The sequence below is a fragment of the Mastigoproctus giganteus genome, chromosome 7 (assembly GCF_048544385.1).
Source record: "Mastigoproctus giganteus isolate SK-2022 chromosome 7, ASM4854438v1, whole genome shotgun sequence".
Classification (NCBI taxonomy): domain Eukaryota; kingdom Metazoa; phylum Arthropoda; class Arachnida; order Uropygi; family Thelyphonidae; genus Mastigoproctus; species Mastigoproctus giganteus.
In genome coordinates this window covers 216,152,514-216,173,779 of record NC_143581.1, presented here as the reverse complement: position 1 = coordinate 216,173,779, position 21,266 = coordinate 216,152,514, and the positions used below count along the sequence as shown (strand labels likewise).

The following is a 21,266-nucleotide window of genomic DNA, read 5'->3' as shown; positions in this document are numbered from 1 at the left end:
CCCCGTGGCGAGGTATGGTAACGTCGGGTCCCATTAGGGGCCCTGCGGCTAACAGGCCGGTTGAACAAGGGCACAACATGCTACATACCACACGACCCATATACTTTTAAATCCCTGGCTTGTCCGATACAGTGTACATACGCGGAGATGGGAGAAATCCCAGGAGCCGTTAGACCCAAATATACCTATACATTATTTCTAACTAGGGCCGTTCTTCCCTTAGACCTGCCCCCTTTCTATCCCCCCCTCTTTCTCCTTCTTCTACCTAGAGCCCTCCTAAAGTTCTTTAGGAGTGTTCAGCACGACGATAGTAGAATCCGGCACGCCTTCACGTGGCAGGGTTGGTGGGGTGGAGGCAGCGACTCGGTTCTCTGCTCCCCACCTGCTAGGTTGCCGATCCGACCATTACACACAACAGAACAATGGCCGGAAGGAGATGCCATATTACAAGAAGAAATGAAGCGGCTAATGGGGAAAACTCCGGGCTCCGCTCACGCAACCCAACCCAACACACACACACACCATTTTTTTTTTTTTTTTTTTTAGGCTTCCAGGTATGAGCAAGCTGGTAGTGGGATTGTTGACACCCACCGGTATAGCACTACCTCCGGTGGGTGCGGGGTGTTCGTGCAAACAGCACAGACAGTGAAGGAGACCCTTAACCGGGCTTCGCGTGCGTAGGGATAGGCACCAGGTAACAGATACTCAGGTTGTGCCTGTTGCCTGGTGACAGAAAGGCCTGTTTTTTTTGTTTTTTTTTTCTTATAACATATTACACACACTTTACACTACAGGCCCATTAGTAGAATATTTGAACACAGAATATACAGGTGGAAATGGATGTTAGTCTGGGTGCCACCTTAGACAAGTACATATATAATAATAAACAAATAATACCCAAACATCATTGCTGACCAGGTACACCCTGGTCAACGGTCTTCCCCTCTGGCGATGCCGTCTTTCAGTAGGATAATGCGCCATGCCACACCGCCCGGATTGTTCGAGACTGGTTCGCGGAACATGAGGAAGACTTCCAGATATTGCTGTGGCCTCCAAATTCCCCAGACGTCAATCCCATCGAGCATCTGTGGTTTGTGTTGGAACAGCAACTCCGATCTGCGGCGTCTCAACCACGGGGCTTACAGGAATTAAAGGATCTGCTGGTTACGTATTGGTACCAGATACCACAAGACACATTTGGAAATCTTGTAGCGTCCATGCCTCGCCGGGTACGAGTTGTTTTGGCTCATCGGTGTATGTCATGAAATTCAAGGGTTATATTAAAGACTGTGACACACTGTTTTATTATTACTATTATTAATTTATTTAGTTTTCTTGCTTGTACTGGGCACATAAGTCTTTAGTCTTGCTTTTAATTATATGACTTAAATCGACATGCCTTTTTAATATACAGTTCATGTGATATTATTATTTCAATTTACAGAAGACTACATATAATTCAAATATCTTTCATATGTAATGAGAAACTTCATAAATTAGAAGAATTTCAATTATAAAGTGTGATGTTTATGATTTTTGTTATAATGCAAACTCAATTAAATAGTGATCTAAATGAAAGAATGCTGAACTACCTTTGTTAAAGATAATAACTAACTCAGTAATAAAGCAGTAAAAATTTAGTCACAGATAATTGTCTTTCAAATTTTCCATTGATTCCAGATTCTTTGTATTTTTGTGAAGTATAGAAAAAAAAAAATATATATATATATATATATTAGTGACTCTGGTTAGCAGCTAAATGATGCAGGGTTCGTTTCATAGGATGCCAGGCCTAAAATAATAAATAAATAAAGGAAAATAATTAAATAAAAATTAAAACCGAAGTCAAAAGGAGTTCAGTTCATAAAATCAAAACCTAAAACAAGAGTTGAGGCTAGTCAAAGTGACCAGATGTAGATTTATGGAGTTAAGATCAAATAAGTAATATTTTAAAAAATAATGGGCCCGTGACCACCAAATACGGAGGATGTGGACAGGTCAGGGAATGACCACCGCATATCCCTGGAGCAATATGGCCTTAGTTGCTAATGCTCCTAAAAAAAAAAAAAAAAAAAAAAAATATATATATATATATATATATTTATTTTATACATTTTAGCCAATGTATATATACATTGGCTAAAATGCAGCCTAGAAGGAGATTAAGATGACAATCATGTGTGGCAGTTGCAATAACATTAATAAATAAAGAATTTATATATATTATACTACTGTATATAAAATTGTGGGTAGTTATAGCAGGTTTCAGTATAATGAGACCAGTGCACCTGTCTCTCTGTACTGAAACCTTTTATTATTACATACCTGAACCCTGTAGTGTGTATATAAAATTCTGTATTTATTAATGTTTATTGCAACTGGCACACATGACTGCCAACTTAATCTCCTTCTAGGCTACATTTTAGCAATGTGTGGCCATTTGTATTAAAAAACCATTAAAAATATTGTTTATTAAATTGTTATATATGTGTGGAAACATAAGTAAATTATCATATTACACTGAAAAAATGAATTTAAAATATAAGGAGAAAAAAAGGGGGCGGAGAAAAAGGTAGGGGCGAAAATAATGGATTTGAACGGAGAAAGGAGCTGTCTGCATCGTTACCAGACGACTCTTATAACCGTTCTTTCTCTTTTCCCGAAATATTTACTTATGTTTATATTTCGCTATTCTACCGTCTTTCATAGCATTTTTTTTGTATCGAAATGATAATTAATTATAAATATCTCATACTAATAATCAGTGAATCGATATAGTACCCATCGCAACTAAAAAACAGTAGAAAATTCTCCAGGAACTCTTTCCGGCCTGTTTCCATGTTCATACAATGATGGCCCCACTTTATATGCGTTTTAACATGTAAAAGGAATTAACATTATCGTCTATGAGAGTGTCCACTCTGTATCTTACTACTCTGTGGTCTGCATTATCAGGGTACCTACCCACCCACCGATGAGTGAGCCAACAAGCTTCGAACGCGTCTGGGTGGTGGTGGTGCCCACTGAGAATAAATAATTAGTCTCCTCTACTAAAGAAGCGTTATTTATTCTAAGTAGCGCAATACTGGTATCTCTTTGTGAAGGTAGCCACAATGAGATAAAATCAAAAGATGCCGTTACACTACTTATGTAGTTAAATTTATGTGTAAACTATGGTGTAGTTACACCGATATTATATAATAAAAATGTAAGTAATATAAAAATAATCTACTCTAATCGTTACTATCTGACTCTGTTTAATCTGACTCATTAGGGAACTCTTTTTTTTTTTTTCTCGCTTAAATGAAAATAAAAAGTTTCGTATTAGAAAACCGAATAATGAAAATGCGTAGTAAGGAATAGTTAACCGAGAAATTACTGTATTTTTCGAGAATGTTCTGAGTGATATACTTACTGAAGTCAGGTGGGCACACCCGATATGTACGATCGTTGATCATCAGGTGAAAGTCATCTTGCATTAAGAATTCAATGCTTGTAGATGAGGCTATCCTAACGCCATCTGAAACAATTCCAAACTTTGGTTATATGATGTTATTAAAATATTTTATTTAGAATTAGGCTATATCTTTAAAAATAGTAATACAGATGTACACATTTAAAAATAATAATAATACATTTACGAAACACTTTCGGAGCCCGAGATTCCTTTGTGGAACGCGTTCAGAACAGCGTTCTGTAAAAAAATTTTTCAAATAGTCCGTATGTGTCCGAGAAACAATATTTAACTGCTGTATTTGTATATTTACAATTACATTGTGATTTACCATTAAATTGCGATATTTTTCTAAATTGTTTTTGTAATCCATACATATATTATATTGATCCATTTATATTTCTTTAGTTTTCTGCCCCAAATTTTATAGGTTTCATTTTGAGATGAATATGTTTATAGATATTTTATTTATTTATTTTTTCATATCTTTAAGATGTTACAGGTTTTCCTATACCAAATATAGTAGAAAAGCAGTTAAGCGACAGAGCATCAACTCGAGTTTCTAAAACCACAGAAATGCAGAATGAACTTCTTTAACCGCATGGTAAATGTGCAAGGTGCACTGAAGGTCACATCAGGCGAAAATATTCCTCTAGCAAAATAATTTTTAATTGATCAATGGATGTTGGTCTTCATCGAAGATTCCCCACAGGTCTTTGCAGTTCGTCCGAAATTGGTTCTTTTGAGATGGAACTGGGACTGTGAATGAGCCCAACAGTATTACATTACTAAGCCAAGAACCCTCTCAGTTGGAAGAATGACTACGAGCGTTCTCATACAACGCTGTATGGAAAGGGGCTCGTTGTTGTTGTTTTATACTTCAAAACATCTTAAAAGTTATGAGATGTTAATGTATTGTTTCTGTAAAATTGCAAGTATTCTATGGACTGCTTGTCCGTTCTGTTAGATGAATAACACGAATTTCTGGAAAGAGAAGGGAAATTCGTACATCTCTCACCCAAGACCGACTAAACTCACTAAGATGCGAAAAAGTCGATAAAAATTCCCCACCCTCCATATGAAGCCTTTCCCACTGTGCAGTTTTAATATTGGCATGTCTAGCTTCCTTTCACTTGCGAACGAAATTCCTGATGGAGGTAAGTTTTGCCCTACGACATCCTGCTCACCACTTGAACAAACTCAAATCGAGTGAGCTCATTTCGTTTAGCCATGTTGATTTTTAAATTATGTCTGTAACTTCTACTTATATATTATCTATGCTGCTGCACTGCCCTATGGAATATTTGTGCAATCCACAATTTGAATAAAAATATACTTAGTTAATGTGCCAAATACTTTTGCTAACATGGTTTATTTGATGATAAAAATATACGTACTTAAAATGATACTTACTGACAGTGGAGGGGAAATACTTCTACCTTTGATCGTCATAAATAGAAGCCTTTTGTTTATATTTGACAGGCTGGTTGAGTTTATCCGGAGCGGTTTCCGAGCGAGGAATGAAATATGACTTGAAGTGCACCCTCTCTAGAGTTTCTATTGAATGAGGAAGGCAGAAAATAGCATCGTTGCGCAGAGACTTAACACAATGTAATAAGGCTAAGCCTTGATGACGTTAAGTGTCTATTGATGGGTAGAAAGATTCCATGCAGGAAATAAGAAAACCAAAGATTACTGCAATTGTGCATGTCACGCACAGTATACCAACGACACATTGAAGATGGGAGCTCATTCTAGAGGACTACTCCTTTGTGAAGTTGCAGGATCATCAGAGAACGTGTGTACACACTGGCGGAAGTTGAAAAGCTCAGCGAGAGGCTCAAATGTCATATGCAATCTCAGCATAGCTTTGATTTGGATGGTTTTAATGTCAAAGCCGGTGATATATCTTGGTGACCCAGTTCGCCAGGACTTTGTGCTTACATTGGGAATCCGTTAGGTATATCGTATTGCGTATTTAACACCACATTTGGATATCAAAGTAACGCTAATGTTAATTGTAAAATTGCGACATGCTTCTAAACCGAAGTGAGAGGATAATTTAATAATTTATTGGCAGTTTCAACTTTTTAAAGATGAAAATGTAACTTTTGTTAATTCTCACCTGTAGTTTGTACATGTAGAAAGTCGATTCCTTTATCTTCGTCTTGAATATTCTTTAAGAAATCTCCTACGGTGCTGCTGACTGGTCGGAGTGTGAAGCAACACTTTTCCCTCCTGGAGGGTAGAGGGACTACTATGATGGGAAGGCCATGGTGGTAGGTCACAGTTACTTCTGCGGAATGGAACATCACTTAGTAAATGTAAAACTAGAACATTAATATATATTTGAATTAAACGTTGCCATTCAAAATTACTTTAAAAATTAAATTTTATCGTTCCAAATTTAGTCTCTCTCTGTTTCGTAAAGTTTATCATTCCAGAAACTTTTTTCATTCCTGAATTAGAAAACCAACTGTGAAATGCAGTCATTTACATACTGGCTTCACGGCCTTCTAAAAACCTTTATTCAGCCTTTCTCTGAGATTATTCTCTCAAACAACCTTTTTTCATCAATTAAGTATGTTTAAGGGAAAACAGTTCAAATTAAGATCCACTGCCCTCAATGCTCAAGTTTATCAATGACAAAAAATTTATTTTAATTCAGACGCACTGAACCCAAAACAAAATACGAATAACGAGTAATGCGATCAATACCCCTGGAAAAATCACGGAGAATGAAAAATCGTAGTCCCAAAGAATCTCCAAGTGTTTATGGATTTTTTTTTTTTTTTTTTTTTTTGCCAAACTGGGAAGGTTGCAGTGAAGCGTTCTTTAGGGATATGTTTGGAACACTAGTAAACTGCACTAGATGCTGATGATCGACTTGGAAATGTTATCTATGAAAAGAGTTTTCCATTGTTCAGAAACAGCCAGAAGTCACTTGGCTCGGGGTTCGATGAACGTGGAGGGTGTGGGCTCAAATTTATGCTCAGTTTGGTTCAGTTCAATTTGTTTTCCCTAAAAGATTCTTGAAATCTGTGCAGCACGATGGGGGAGGGGAAGCATTGTCATGGCGGAAGCGAAGATGAAACATAAGACGTGAACAGTCTTGCCGCAAAGATAGAAGGAATTTCTCCTTCAGCACTGCCAGATAGCTGCTAGTTGTTTTATGCTCATCAGTAACTTAGGCTATGTTGAACTGTATAATATAACTGTAAATTGGTTGTGTTCTGTGGCCGATCTGCAGTTTTGCTGGACGAAAAAACTGATAAATGACCGGCTTACTCAGCCACGAAAAGGGCCCATAAAAATTTCTCACAGACGTGATTCGAACTCAGGTCTTTTCCACCCACCGCCCTCGTGGGCAGCATAGTTGGTAGAAATGCCGTCCTCCCCACACCGGGTGGAAAAGACCTGAGTTCGAGACCCATCGATGACGAGAGGAATTTTTATGGGCCTTTTTCACAACGTAGCTGAGTAAATTGGCTCAGACGAGGGTAGCAAGGCGTTTCTCGCGAAAACTCCGGGTTTTCGTGCAGCAAACAGAAAATCAGCCACAGAACACATGCAATTACAGACAGTATATACGAAGCAATATGGCCTTAGTCGCTGATGCTCGTAAAATCCCACAACAACTTTACCGCTCAGTGTGAGGTGGACAGTGATTATACTATACTACCGCGAAAGCGATAGCTGTTTCCTGTAAATGTAATGACCATGGGAATAAAGCCTCCTCTAAGGCTCCATTCCCATGGACCAGCGGTTTCCAACTGGTGGTTCGCGAATCCCCAGGGGGGTTCGCACTAAAAATTGTGTAATGGCGTGTGCTTAGATTTACATAGCTATATTTTTGTAAACTACAAAATAGTTTAATATTAATTTATGGGATTCGCTCAAAATTTATATTTAGTTGTGGTTTGGGTCACGCGCCCTTATATAGCAAGCATGACAGGATATTAGTGGGGAGGGAGATTGGTTGCGAATGTGCCGATATGTATTGCACCGTTCCGCTGTGATAAAAGGGTTATAAAAATTGTAACTAATAATAAACAAAGAATACAGTAAAATAAAATTAATATAAAGAATTGCCAACGAAAGAAACCACACTCCCTCAGTTCTTTATAATTAGTTTACTATCATACAGTATATCATCTTAAATAAATATGTTTTCCATACTAATTTTTTTTTCATTCTTAAAGACCATTGTTATGTATAGGTACAGTACTTAATAATACTTTTATATTATTACGCAATATCGCCTAGTTAAAAAAAAAAAAAAGAAAGATTTTTGTAGTACTGTGCTGGAAATATTTTATAATAAAAATTCAGACCTATTATACGATTTCAGAGAATAAAGGCTTAGTGGTTCGCGAAAAAATATTATGTTGAAAGGGGTTCGCGAGTTAAAAAAGGTTGAGAACTGCTGCGCAGCATGGACACTATTTTGTCTGCACTTGCAACATTAAAAGTCCACAGTTGTTATATTCACCGTTCTCCCCACACTGGGTGGAAAAGATCTGAGTTCGAATCTCGTCAAATGACGAGAGCATTTTTTATGGACCTTTTTCACAACGTGGCTGAGTCAGTCGGTCTCAAGCAAGGGTAGCATGGTTTTTAATTTCAGAAACTCGGGGTTTTCATCCAGCAAAACTGCAAATCGATCACAGAACACGTGCAAATTATAGACATTATATACAGCGCAATATGGCCTAAATTGCTGATGAACCTAAAACCCTAGCAACAACGTTAAAGGAACATTACTATATTTAGCGGTAATTTTGGCGCTATTACAAGATGACACAGATATTATGCATTACCGATTGATGATTTAATTGATTATAATTATTACTTTTTAAAATAGTATACTGTATGTTTTAAATGCACATTAATTAATATAAAATATAATATATATACTTATATTAATTAGTAAGGATCTGTCACATGATACAATTTATCTGTATGGTGTTTGTTTGTTTGTTATTTAGTTTTTAGGAGCATTAGCAACTAAGGCCATATTGCTCCGGGGATATGCGGTGGTCATTCCCCTGACCTTTCCGAATCCTCCTATTTGGTGGTCACGGGCTCGAACCCAGGTCTAATCAAGAAGCATGTGCTCCTGCTCACCTGGCTACGGAGGCGCCCTATATGGTGTAAGGTTTCCAATATTTTGACTCGCAATGCGTTATCTACCCTTGTAACTCTCCTGAGTGGAGAATGTTGTGTAACAAGTCGGAAAACTATTTGCAGGACAGAGAGCGACAAGCGAATCGATACTCACCACATGATAACCCGCCTTTAATTAAACCCGATAATTAGGGTGGAACTTATAAAGTGTAGGAATGCACACTACAGCTCTAAAATTTAAACGACATCGGGAAATACTGCAGTAAAATGATGTTAAATACTCATTTTATTACTGGGGTAACTAATTGATTAAAATGTGCAATAACTGATGTTATTTACTGAAATAGAGAGCTCTTGCAATAGCTTCGTGGTAGGAATTATGGTGATTAATCAACTAATTAATTCGTACATTAAGCCAACAATGCGTTAAGCAAACGATCTGAGGTCGATTAAGCCTACAGTTATTCAGAAATAATATCCCAGTTTATATCTTCATACAGTACTTTTACAATTTTTTAATTGTCACTAATTATTAATAATTATCAGTATTTACTGCGTTAATTATCGAAAGTATTATGAAAGATACTTTTAAAAATAGCATATTAGTATTTAATCAGAATTAAAATTATTATTAATACAGCACTATTAAACTTTAAAACATTGTACAGGTAAATCCACCAGGTGAATTTCCTAAGACATGTTAACTGTGCTTGGAGGTTACTCCAATGGTTTCTTCCTTACGCTTGGCGAAAATCTTTTTTACGATCTCTCGTTTTTCACCAATAATTCAATGATCAACACGTTCTCTTCCGAAAAATGTTTGTGCTACGTCAAATGCGATTCGCGGTAGCCGTCCATCGATAACACTGCTGACAGTATGACAAATGTAAATAACTGTTAACATCGCTCCATAAAATGACGTACTGTATTATAGAAGTTCAGTTACTGCCGTGCGGTGAGTTGAGCAATACAATAATATACATAGCGCGGAATTACTTTTTTCTAAGACAAAAAAAAAAATTACGATGTGAACATTATGGTTTTTTTGTTTTTTTTAAAAGTGATTGTAAGTGGACGCCAGGGTAGGAGCTAGAAGAGAAACAACGTTTTGTGTATTTTGGAGTGTATAGTTCTTTTCTGAATGTAATTGGATGAGACGTTGTTTTAAAACTGCTAAAAAAATTCGTCGAATTTTAAAAATATGGCGCATACGATGGTTATTCAGCGTTAAGTTTAGCATAATTTTTGAATATCCATCTGTGTCACTAGCACGAAAACACGTATCACTCCACTTATAGACAGTCAAAGCACACACACAAACACGAATTTTCTGTGCGCATGCTCCAAACATTGGAACTCGCAATTATGCACCCATTTATTTTAAAAAATAAATGGCGCTGAATTTTTAATAATCCCAAACATGAAAGGTTGTTGAACCAAGAGTATTCCAATATGATGGATGGGTTGAGGAGTGTGAATCAAGATAGTTAATACTGGCCTCAGATATACAGTAGATTTTCGAAAACTAAAGCTTGGTTGCTTTGGCGGCCTCCCAGATTGTCCTGTAAAAACATATTATGCATCGTTTTCACTCAATTTCTGAGGTAAAATACTAATTTGAATTTAACAATGTTCGCGTGCCGTCCGAAAAGTAGTGTTACTGCATCGCATATCGATACAATAACGATATTTGCTAATTCTTGTTAATCAACAGAATAAAAGGAAAGTATTTTCAGTTAAATAAAACTTACTAAAAATAAGGAATTAAAATATATATATATATATTAAGATTTTTAAAAATGAGTTCTGTTTCCTTGAAAGGAACTGTTAAATGAATCTAGCGGCGTTATTTCACATATATATATTTTTTAAAAAAATATATATTAATGTTCAGTTATTATATAAAGTTTTTAATTAAAATTGAATAAAACAGATGGACATTCGCAGTTGGTTCTCAGCAATCTGGCAAAAAAAGAAGTAAAACGTAGATAAGAAAATACAAATTATGCGCCTCCCTTCTCACGTAACTATCCAGTTGACCTTTGAATTTCTTCCAAACTGTCAGCCTCAGCTACATACAGAGCAACTTCTTCCAGTAATTAATGATTCCCTGGCAAAAAGAAAACTTTCTATAATCTAGTCTAAACCTCTTCCCCTGTAATTTGAATTTATGGCCCTTGGTTCTGGAATTCTTTATAACAGTGAAAATTCCGCTTTCATTTATTTTGCTAACACCTCTCAGGGTCTTACATCCTCAATCAGGTCCCCTCTAAAGTGTCTGGTTGCCAAGCTGAGTAGCCCACATAATCGAATTCTTTCCTCCTACGGTCGCTCTTTTGCCGATCTTACATTGCGAGTTGCCCGTCTTTGGACCTTTTCAAGAAGCTCGGTGTCCTTTTCTCAGATGTCTCCATACTTAGACACAGTATTCCCAATGCGGTCTTACAATTTCCTTATGAAATGGGATTATTACATTCTTATATCTACAGGATGTCGTTCGTTAAATCATCGATAGGACGCCGTGAGCTTTCTGTCCGCTGTTTACACTACTCAGAGAACTTCATATCTGCCTATATAGTAACCACCAGACCACTTTCTTCCTCTATTGTTTTTAATTCAATCTCACCAAGTGTATAAATTATTTTGCGGTTGCTATATTATGTCATTCCATATTGGTCCTCCTAACCAGGAGTTCGAATTTACCCACGAATTCAGTCAGTTTTATTAACACATTTGACATTATTCTAGACAGAGTTAAGTTTAAATATTCTTCTGTAATTTACTACCCTGACATACCTCATGAAGTTAGTTAACCTTGTTTCCGCAGCTTTATCTTCCCGTTCATTTGAAATGTTGCCCCCCTCAGAACGTCGTTCCAACATCAGCTGTTGCGGCAACAGAAGAATTCTTGAAATGTGTGTAAGAATAACTTTGACTCCTATTATCAGATAAACGCTCATATACATTACCCTTCTCTGTCCCTCGTAACTAGCAGTTCCTCTGAACCTTTAAGGTATTTCTCAATGATACAGACAATAACCCTTGAACCATCTTTGTTCAAATGAATACAGTATTTACAAAACAAATTCCTTCTGCCTACAAGTGCGTTCCAGGCTGATAAAAATTTTCCCCCTTAAATCGTTCAGGGGTCCCATAAGGCTTTCAGCATATAATCCCTCCTCTCGTGTCTGGGCAGAATTGCAGACATATACACGAATGACCAACCTCGCGGAATTTTATTAGCATGATACTATATTTATCCATCAAATAATCATGTTGTTTTCAGGTTGTCAGGTTTAATATTGTTTGTGCTGATATGAATAAGAACACTCTTTACTCCTCTTAAAATCTGATAATGTGTTAGTAACATCATCAATTGTTGCTCCTGGCAAACACACCATGGTTCTGGTCCACCTATCTTTTTATTACAAAAAATTTTATCCGTTTCCTTGACAATAGTCCCCAAATAAAACTAAATCTCCTTCAACCAGAGCAGTATCCACTTGCCTATTCTGCATCACTTGGCATGCCACAAGATTCTTGAGTCCCCGATGAGATCCCAGTTACATTTGTTGCTAGGGCCAACACACTTTTCTCTAGTTACTCATATATATGCATGTATATTTGCATATAAATGCTAAATATATATATATAGTTATTATAGTAAAATATGTATTATATAGATGCTGAATATGTATCTAAACATAACACTATACAGTGGGCCTTAATGCAAAATAACTTATAAAGACTAAGATAGCCTGTGTAGGTCTACAATGCCAGGGTATGGCATTGCAGACCTACACCATAATTAGTGATAAATATATAATACAATAATGATTATGTAGCTAATTATTGATATATAGATACACAGGCTATCTTAGTCTTTATAAGTTATTTTGGCATTAAGGCCCACTGTATACTGTTATGTTTAGATACATATTCAGCATCTACATAATACATATTTTATTATAATAACTAGATTACAGACGGATGTAATGTTCAATCTACTATTGATGGCATTAATCTGATCTGGCATATCTTTTACTTTTATCCCTATATATATATATATATATATATATGTATGCGAACGCGTCTAAAAATATAAAAACGGTACCGATTTTGGTCAGATGGTTTCTCAGCAATTCAATTTTTATGTTCCTTGATGAGGGTATTCTTCCTTAATCTTATAAGTAAACGCTGTCTGTGACTTCTAGATTGATTCATCTCTTGAAAGAAATAGATGTAGTTGTTCTGCCAGTCTTCGTAAAGAAAAAGGAGGAAAATAACTTTAATATATGATTGACTGTAAAGGATTGTTGTAGTTCACCAAGAGCAATGGACGTTTCACTGTCAATTGCCGCGAGCTCTACAAAAAATAAAAGTAAGCTGATCCTTTGGTTTTTCTCTCAATTAGGGGCATTATTAACCGATCCTTCGTTCGTTTTGTTTCATCTTAATTAGGAGCATTATTAGTTGCGGAGCTCTTGCTTGGTCAGATGATCAAGCAGAGCTCTTTCCGCTGTTTTCTGCCCAAGATCAATTTCAGTTTCCAGTTAGGCTTGGCTTGAGATATAATTGGAGAAATTTGTGCTAACAGTATGTTTAACTAATCTTGAAAGATCGTGTGTATAGTATTAATCTTTATTATACAGGATTGTTAAAATTAAAGTATCCCGATGTAGAGGGCTCTGGAGCGAGTTCTAAGGCTCGTACTGAAGAGAAATTTGGACAACATGTACAATAAAGAATGCGCTCGCCATTTATTGGGGGAAAAATGTTACAAACGTTGTCACTATGTGGCGCTGCGGCAATACAAATCACTTGAACAGCACTACAATTGTTCAATGTGTCCTCCATTTTGGTCAACAACAGTTTCCATTCGAAGAATAGCATTTTCTACAGCAGAACATAACATGTCAACTAGAATAGCCAGCACATGACGTCTAATGCTGTCTTTCAGATCTACCAGAGTTTGACATCCTTCCCGATTCACCTGGTTCTTCAAAAACCCCCACAGCCAGAAGTCGCATGGGGTGAGGTCCGGTGATCAGGGTGGACAAGATGTCTGAAAACAACGGCTTATGATCCGTTCGCCTGTAAAGTGTTGCCTTAGCAATCTTTGGACACAACGGTGGATGTGGGGTGGCGCACCATCTTGCATGAATATGGTATCCAAATTTCGCAATTCCAGGGCTGCAACAATGTTGCAGCTCTGGTATTGCGAAACAGGTGCGGGGTCCAGTCGGTGTTACCTGTTCAAAAAAATATGGCCCAATCATGAATGTGGCCGTAAATCCACACCACACTGTCACTTTTGGAGAATGCAACGTGACCTCTTGGATAACTCGAGGGTTTTCTGTTGCCCAGATGCGACAGTTGTGCGTATTCACTTGTCCATTTAAGCAGAAGTGGGCTTCATCACTCCAAAGGATGTTCCATTACCAAGTGATATCCACTGTCATTCGCGCCAGAAACTGAAGTGCGTATGTGAAACGAATATCTGCATCACCAAGCTTTAGCTGCTGTAGCATGTGCATCTTGTAAGGATAGTACCGCAACACCTGACGCATTACTAGCATTACAGTGGAATACGGTATGTCCACTTCACGAGGAACAGTGGCACACTTGCGCTACTACATGGAGATTGACTTGATAAATCCATTACAGCTATAGCCACAACTTCAACACTAGAGGCGTCTACTCGTTTTGACGCACACTTGCGCTACTACATGGAGATTGACTTGATAAATCCACTACAGCTATAGCCACAACTTCAACACTAGAGGCGTCTACTCGTTTTCGACCTCTACCTTGTTGAACACCAAAATGTCCTGTCGCTTCAAATTTCGCAATCATTTTACGGACAGCACAAACAGTCCACGTGGGCCTTATGCGCTTCTGACGCCGGAATTCTTTAATAGCCGCAGCTGCATTGTTGCTGTTCTGACAGTACAGTTTCACTAATAGCGCCTTTTCCTGCAACGCTGTTGGCATTGCTGCTGTAGTGCAAGCAAACATCTACTGTATGATTTTGAAGAGACTGCTTTGCTTTTATACAGTAGAGTAGAGCTGAGTAGTGGCGTTGTGGCAATAACTCACGATTATGCAAATAACTTACGTTATTTGCATAATCGTAACTAAGATGGTTACGCGCCATACAGTGACAAATTTTGTAATTAATTTTTGTTTTCCAATAAATGGCGGGCGCATTCTTTATTGTACCTGTTTTCCAAATTTCTTTTCCGTACGAGACTTAGAACTCGCTCCAGAGCCCTCTACATAGGGATACTTTAATTTTAACAAGCATGTACTTACATATGTTCAGCTACAGCTAATGTTATACGATCTTACACACTGCTTGGCTACATTATTCGAACCTTGAGGTTTGGTCTTCTGTATATGCAACAATCTATGCAAAATTATATATTGAGCACGAATGCGCTATAAAGCTGCATGACCCGGTTAGCATATATCGGCAACGAGGAATGGACAGGTCTTTACAGATTCCCAAAAAGGTATGATTGTTGGTACGCGTTTAACTAGTGCTGAAGCAGAAAGGATGGTTGCATTTGTCGAGCGTTCAAAGAAATGCCAACGAATGGAAAAAAGTCTGGAAAACATTCGCGAACAGGCACAATTGTTGCCAAAAATGGAAGGTGACGGAGTGAGGTGCTTGACGTCTTGATCGGATTAACAAGTATAAACGATGGAATAATTAACCTTTGCATGGAATGCGAAACATCATAATGCATCAATAACCGCCTTGTGCAGTTATTGATACATTAATAACCGAACAAGGCGAAAACACCATAAAGACCACTGCAGAAGTAGGAGACCACAGAAGACACTGATCTCTGACACCAACCGAATAATACGACTGCAGTGGTTTTAGGAACAAAATGGGTGGACGCAAGAAGACTGGAAAGTATGTGATACGAGGATACGCTTTTCAGCATCGATGGCAGAGTCTTTGAGGCTGACACAAGACCTTCTCTCAGGCAGGACAAATTGGGTTTTCTAGCTGGGAGTCTAAAACACTGGAACTGATATTCAGGTAACACTTAAGTCATTTGGGCCGAATTTCGGCGAAGTCCGGTCGTTCTGACAACCAAATGGTCTGCTTACACCTCCACGGCACCTAACATGCTAAGGTGACCACCCAGGTATGAACCAATATAAGCAGAGGTTGAATTGTGGCATCCACACCACAGAAAGGAATATATTCCTCTCTGTTTCTGGCCAATACTAGATGATAAATGAATCTCATCAACCGGTGCAATGCCATCACTTTGCTTATTGGAGGCTTGAAGTGGTGAAACCCATGTTTAGTCTCCAGAGAAAAGCTCCAGAAAATGGTTGATATACAGCAGATAGAGGCAGATGAAAATCCAAGTAATATGGACCAAAAAAACCAAACTATTATATAGGGTCACCCAGTAAGTTATTCATTTTCCGATGTGTGTACTGTGTCTGTACATTTCTTGCTTTTTCCGATCGATTTGTCTGTTTTTCTGGTCGAAAACTCCAGTTTCTGGGAGGAAACCTTGCTATTTACGCCTGAGACCGACTAACCCAGCCACAGAGTTAAAAAACGCCCATAAAAGTTCCTTGCGTCATCGACGGGATTCGAACCCGGGGCTTTTTCCACCCGGTGCGAGGACTGTGACGATACCACTGTGCTACCCGCGCAGACTTAACTGTATGGAAAGTTGTGTCTGTATTCACCAAGTATGGAAAAACAAAGTCTGATTGGACAAATTGTGGCAGAAAAGAGACTGCCAGAAACTGAAAAGGATTGTAACCTGAAATCATAAAGCTTCTGCCTTAAAAATAACTGCAGAACTTAATGTGAGTCTTAACAATCCAGTTTCTCGAAAAAACAGTTCGGCGAGAATTTCATAAATCTGAAATTTATGGCAGAGCCTCTATTGCCAAGCCACTCGTTACAAACGGTAATGATAGAGAGACGATGTAACGATGTAAGGAACAAAAAAACTGGACATTTGTTGAGTGGAAACGTCATATTTTCAGATTATCTATCATTCATACTTTTTCCAACTTCAGGGAGAGTTTACGATTGGCGAATGTCAAAAGTAGAGCATCGTCCTGACTGTCTTGTGCCACCCGTTAAACATGGAGTATCAATAGTGGTTTAGGCAGCAATATCTTGGTATTCTGTGGGTCCTATCATCAGCTGAAGGGACGAATTACTGCCACTGATATTACTGTTCCTTTATATTCTGAATGACCAGGTTCATCCTATGGTGCAAACATTGTTTTTCCACAAGTGACTCCACGTTTCAAGATGATAATATTCCAATAAGCATAGCCAGATATGTCTAATCCTGGTTTGAGGAACTTGAAAATGAGTCGAAGCTTCTCCTATGGCCTGCACAATCACCAAATTTAAACATTATTGAGCTGCTGCTGTGGGCATATTTGGAGAGGAGAGTGAGAAGCAGATTTCATCCATCTTCATCGCTCAAGGAGCGTGAAACGTTCTTCCAAGACGAATGGTCCAATATTACTCTCAAGTTCAAGGTTTATTTGAATACATTCCACATAGAATGCAAGCTGTTTTAAACGGAAAAGGTGGTCCCCAACACCATATCAGTGTATACCTGTAACTTTTATCACAGATATTCCCATTATTTTATCCACTCTCTATACAACTTATTGCTAAAGTTTTATTTTTCCTCCTAGTGAAGTCAGCAATTAACGAAAAAAACTCCTGGCTTATTTTACACCTACAGAAATTTCTTGCTGTGTGAACCCAACCAAATCCTAGAACATCTCATAAAACAGACAGAAATATTACCAAGATAAATTGCTTCCTTTTTCACTAGTGAAACGTAAGGAAATGATGGATGAGTCAAAGTCAGAAAGCGAAATTAGTTCGCTAGGGTTTACCGAAAGAAGTAATTTTAACTTTTTACCGTTTAATGAATGCAGAATCGTCGGTAGCAATTAGAAGCATACTGAGAGAGGGGAAATAAGGAGAAAAAAAAAAGCATCTCTAATCAGAACTATATATAAGATCAATAAAACTGCCCTTTTTTAAAAACATTTCTTTATCCTAGCTGAAGACATTGTGTGTATACACTGTAACGTATACAGAAATTGCCTAAGCAGCTGAAATGGGTTAGGAAGACATAAACCGTTGATTGCAAAAAAAAAAAAAAAAAAAAAGAAAAGAAAAAAGTAACTAATAGAATTACAAAAACCAGTTAAGTAGCTCATTTGGGATAAAACGCCTCTCTTAATTCTGTGTTAAAGAATTTCAATTAATTAACAGAAATGAATCGCAGTACTCACTAGATACCAGGACTGCTTTAATGTACAAAGTTAGTGGAACGACTCAATCACAGATCTAACATATATTAATATTCGATTATTTCAATATTTCGTATTTTCTCGCAGAATTTATATCATCGTGTCATATTTGACTCCATTTTTGAGTTGAAAACTATGGGATAATATTTTTCTATATATGAAATTGTACAATTAAAACAAGTTCGACTCATGAAGGTTCTCAGACCGCTTCAAGACTGAGGTGAGTATTGCTTAAACCAGGGGTCGGCAAACTTTTTTTGGAAAGGGCCAGATCGTAAAATTTTTAGGCTCGGCGGGCCAAGTAGCAAGCTCGAAGATATTTACATGGGTAATTCTACTCAGAGCAACAAAGAAAAAAAAAAAAAAAACAGGTTCAAAATCTTTTTATTAGGAAGTGATATTTATACACATGCTGACACTTACAAAAAAATGAATAAAATATTTCCATTTATTAATAAACGTATTATAGAACTGGTTAAATTTTGTACTAATGCGATGAATGTAATTGTTTTTTTCTGAGATAATATTTCATCACACTGGAGTTCGAAGTTAGTACTTCCTATCATTAAAGTTGTTTGCAAATGGTCATCCGTTAATAATGATCTGTATTGCGATTTTACATATTTCATTTTCGAAAATGTCTTTTCACATTGGTAAGTACTCCCAAATACAGATATAAATCCCCGTGCATATGATTTTAATTCACGACCGTATTTATCTTCCGAAAGATATTTATAGAATTGGGTTAGATCCATTTCTTTAAACCTAACCTTTAGCATATCATCATTTTGCAGATCAATCACTTCCAATTGAAGGTCTGATGGAAGCTCCTCAATTGTACAGCCAAATGGATTTTGAAATATGGAAATGTCTTTTGCACTTGCATGAAGATCCGAAAAACGCTGTTGTAACTGTAAAGTTCAGAAAATATATCCGCCGCTAATTTTTTTGGGAATGGGGATTTCGCTAATATTTGAAATTTTTTACAGCATGGAAAATGGTCAAACTTGGTTAATGTGATTTGTGTTTCAAACAATGCAAATTTTTGACGATATGACTTTACGATAGAATACGTTTCACATATGAGCACTGTTTTCCCCTGTAATTTTAAGTTAAATTCGTTAAGATATCCCACGATGTCTTAATAAACTCCATTCAAATGCTAATTCCCATAGCCATTCATTATTAGATAATAGTGGTTGTGGGCAGTTTTTCTCATTTAGAAAAATTTCTATTGCGTCTCTGAGTTCAAAAAATCTCAATAAATCTTTTCCATTGCTGAGCCATCGAACTGCTGTATGGTAGGACAAATCAGGATATTCGGCTTCAATCTCTAATAAAAAATCACGAAACTGACGATGGTTAAGTCCACTAGAGCGAATAAAGTTAACCGCTGACACAACTGGTTCAATAACACCTGACAGATCGAGGTGTTTCCCACAAAGAGCCTGCTGGTGAATAATACAATGAATTACCAGAGGTTTTGAACGTTTAGTTTCTTCACAAGCCTTAAAAATTTGTCCAACTAATCCTTTTCCCGTTACACACATATTTTTACCACCATCAGTTGTGACATATTTTAATTGATTCCATTGCAAATTGTACTGTGTTAGCGTTTTCTCGACTTCCTTGAAGATATCTTCGCCTGTAGTTGTTCCATGTAGACTATTCATAGAAGATAATTCTTCAGTAACCTCAAACTCAGTATTGACTCCTCGAATAAACAGCAACAATTGGGCAGTATCAGTAATGTCTGTAGACTCATCAAGAGCGAACGAAAACCACTTGAAATTTTTTGTCTCGTCTTTTAATTGACTCTTGATGTGGCTCCCGATGTCCTCAACTCTTCTAACAGTTGTTCTCGCCGAAAGACTGTGAGATCGAAACAAATCCATTTTCTCTGGACACATTTCTTCGGCTGCCACAAGCAAACATGATTTAATTAATTCACCATCGGTAAATGGTTTCCTTTTCTTGGCTAATAAATGAGCTATTCGTAAGTTTACTTTAGTTACTGCTTCATTATCATTTTTTATTTTAACGAATAAATTGCGTTGTGATGATGCAATTACGTTTTAAACTTTCCAATTTTAGCTTCCGTTGATTTTCTGTGAGTTTTGAATATTGTGCCGCGTGCTTACTTTGGTAATGACGACGTATATTGTACTCTTTTTTTTTTTTTTTTTTCGCACAGCTATTGTGTTATTACATAATAAACATGATACTTTGTCATTTATTTCTATGACAAAATAATTCACACTCCATTCAGCTTTAAAAGCACGACATTCGAAGTCCACTTTTCTCTTCATATTTGGTCTTGAGGGTGACATGGAAACGGTGGGTAATAAATAAAAGGAAAAAAAAAAAAAAAAAAAAAAGATTGCAGAGCGCCGTGACAGACAATACCACGTGCGCCGCTAAAGCAAAACTGAGAGAAATGCTGGCAACACTTGTTCTACGGTAGACGACAGAATGCGAATATGCGACGTCAGTAGCGCCACGTGCGGTCATTATCTCAACTCGACTATCGGCTATTGCAGCGCGTAATTTGATTTATTTTTAATTTTTTTCATGTAAAAAAACAATATTAACCCGCGGGCCGGATCAAAAAGAGGGAGCGGGCCGGATTTGGCCCGGGGGCCGAAGTTTGCCGACCTCTGGCTTACACGAACATGTCAACACACTAACTCTTAACAACATCTGCATTTGAAACAGACAATACCTCCAAAATGGATCAGAAAGAACCACATTAATTCATTAATATGCTGAAACTATTCTATTAACTGTGTAAAATAAATAGGGTTATCACAAAATCATTAAATGTTCCATACTGTGAAGCAAATCAGTATAAGTTCTCTGTCTTCCAATACAAAAAAAAAAAAAAAAACATTACTTCTTCACAAATGGGAAGTAGATTGCTATTTATTTAAATAAATTTATGTATTTGACGTTTGAAGCTTTTCAGCAAACTAGCCTTTTATCGAGTTACAGAAATGATGCTCTAAAACTACTTGTACGTAATTATAATTTATATTATTAATTAAAAAAAAACAACTAAATTTAAATTTCATGATTCCATTAGAAACGATAGGAGCAATAGGAGGACTCCTGAGAATTCCAATAAGTTCGAAACAGAAAATGTTTGTGATTGAAATTACGGCTTTGCAATTTACGTCTTTCTTCTGTCTCCGGAGATATTGTAAATATATGAATTTCACCACTGGAGGCCGCCGATTACCCAACATCATTCTAACCGTTCCAGCAGCTCCCTTTCCTTGCTCGCTTTGTGTAAAAAGCTATTCCGAGTCTGCTTAAACTTAATAAACTTTAAGTTTATTAGCTTTAAACTTTA

The 21,266-nt window shown here is 37.1% G+C and overlaps 1 protein-coding gene across 1 annotated transcript in view; it reads right to left on the bottom strand.

Annotated features, from left to right (window-relative positions):
* Positions 1-21,266, bottom strand: part of LOC150083677 (calcium uniporter protein, mitochondrial-like) — a 271,021-nt gene that overhangs the window by 50,813 nt on the left and 198,942 nt on the right. Inside the window, exons 3-4 of the mRNA XM_090378117.1 lie at positions 5,580-5,750; positions 3,416-3,520 (exon numbers count right to left, since the gene is read on the bottom strand). Coding sequence (XP_090234243.1) covers positions 3,416-3,520; positions 5,580-5,750 — 276 coding nt within the window. The remainder of the gene's footprint in view (positions 1-3,415; positions 3,521-5,579; positions 5,751-21,266) is intronic.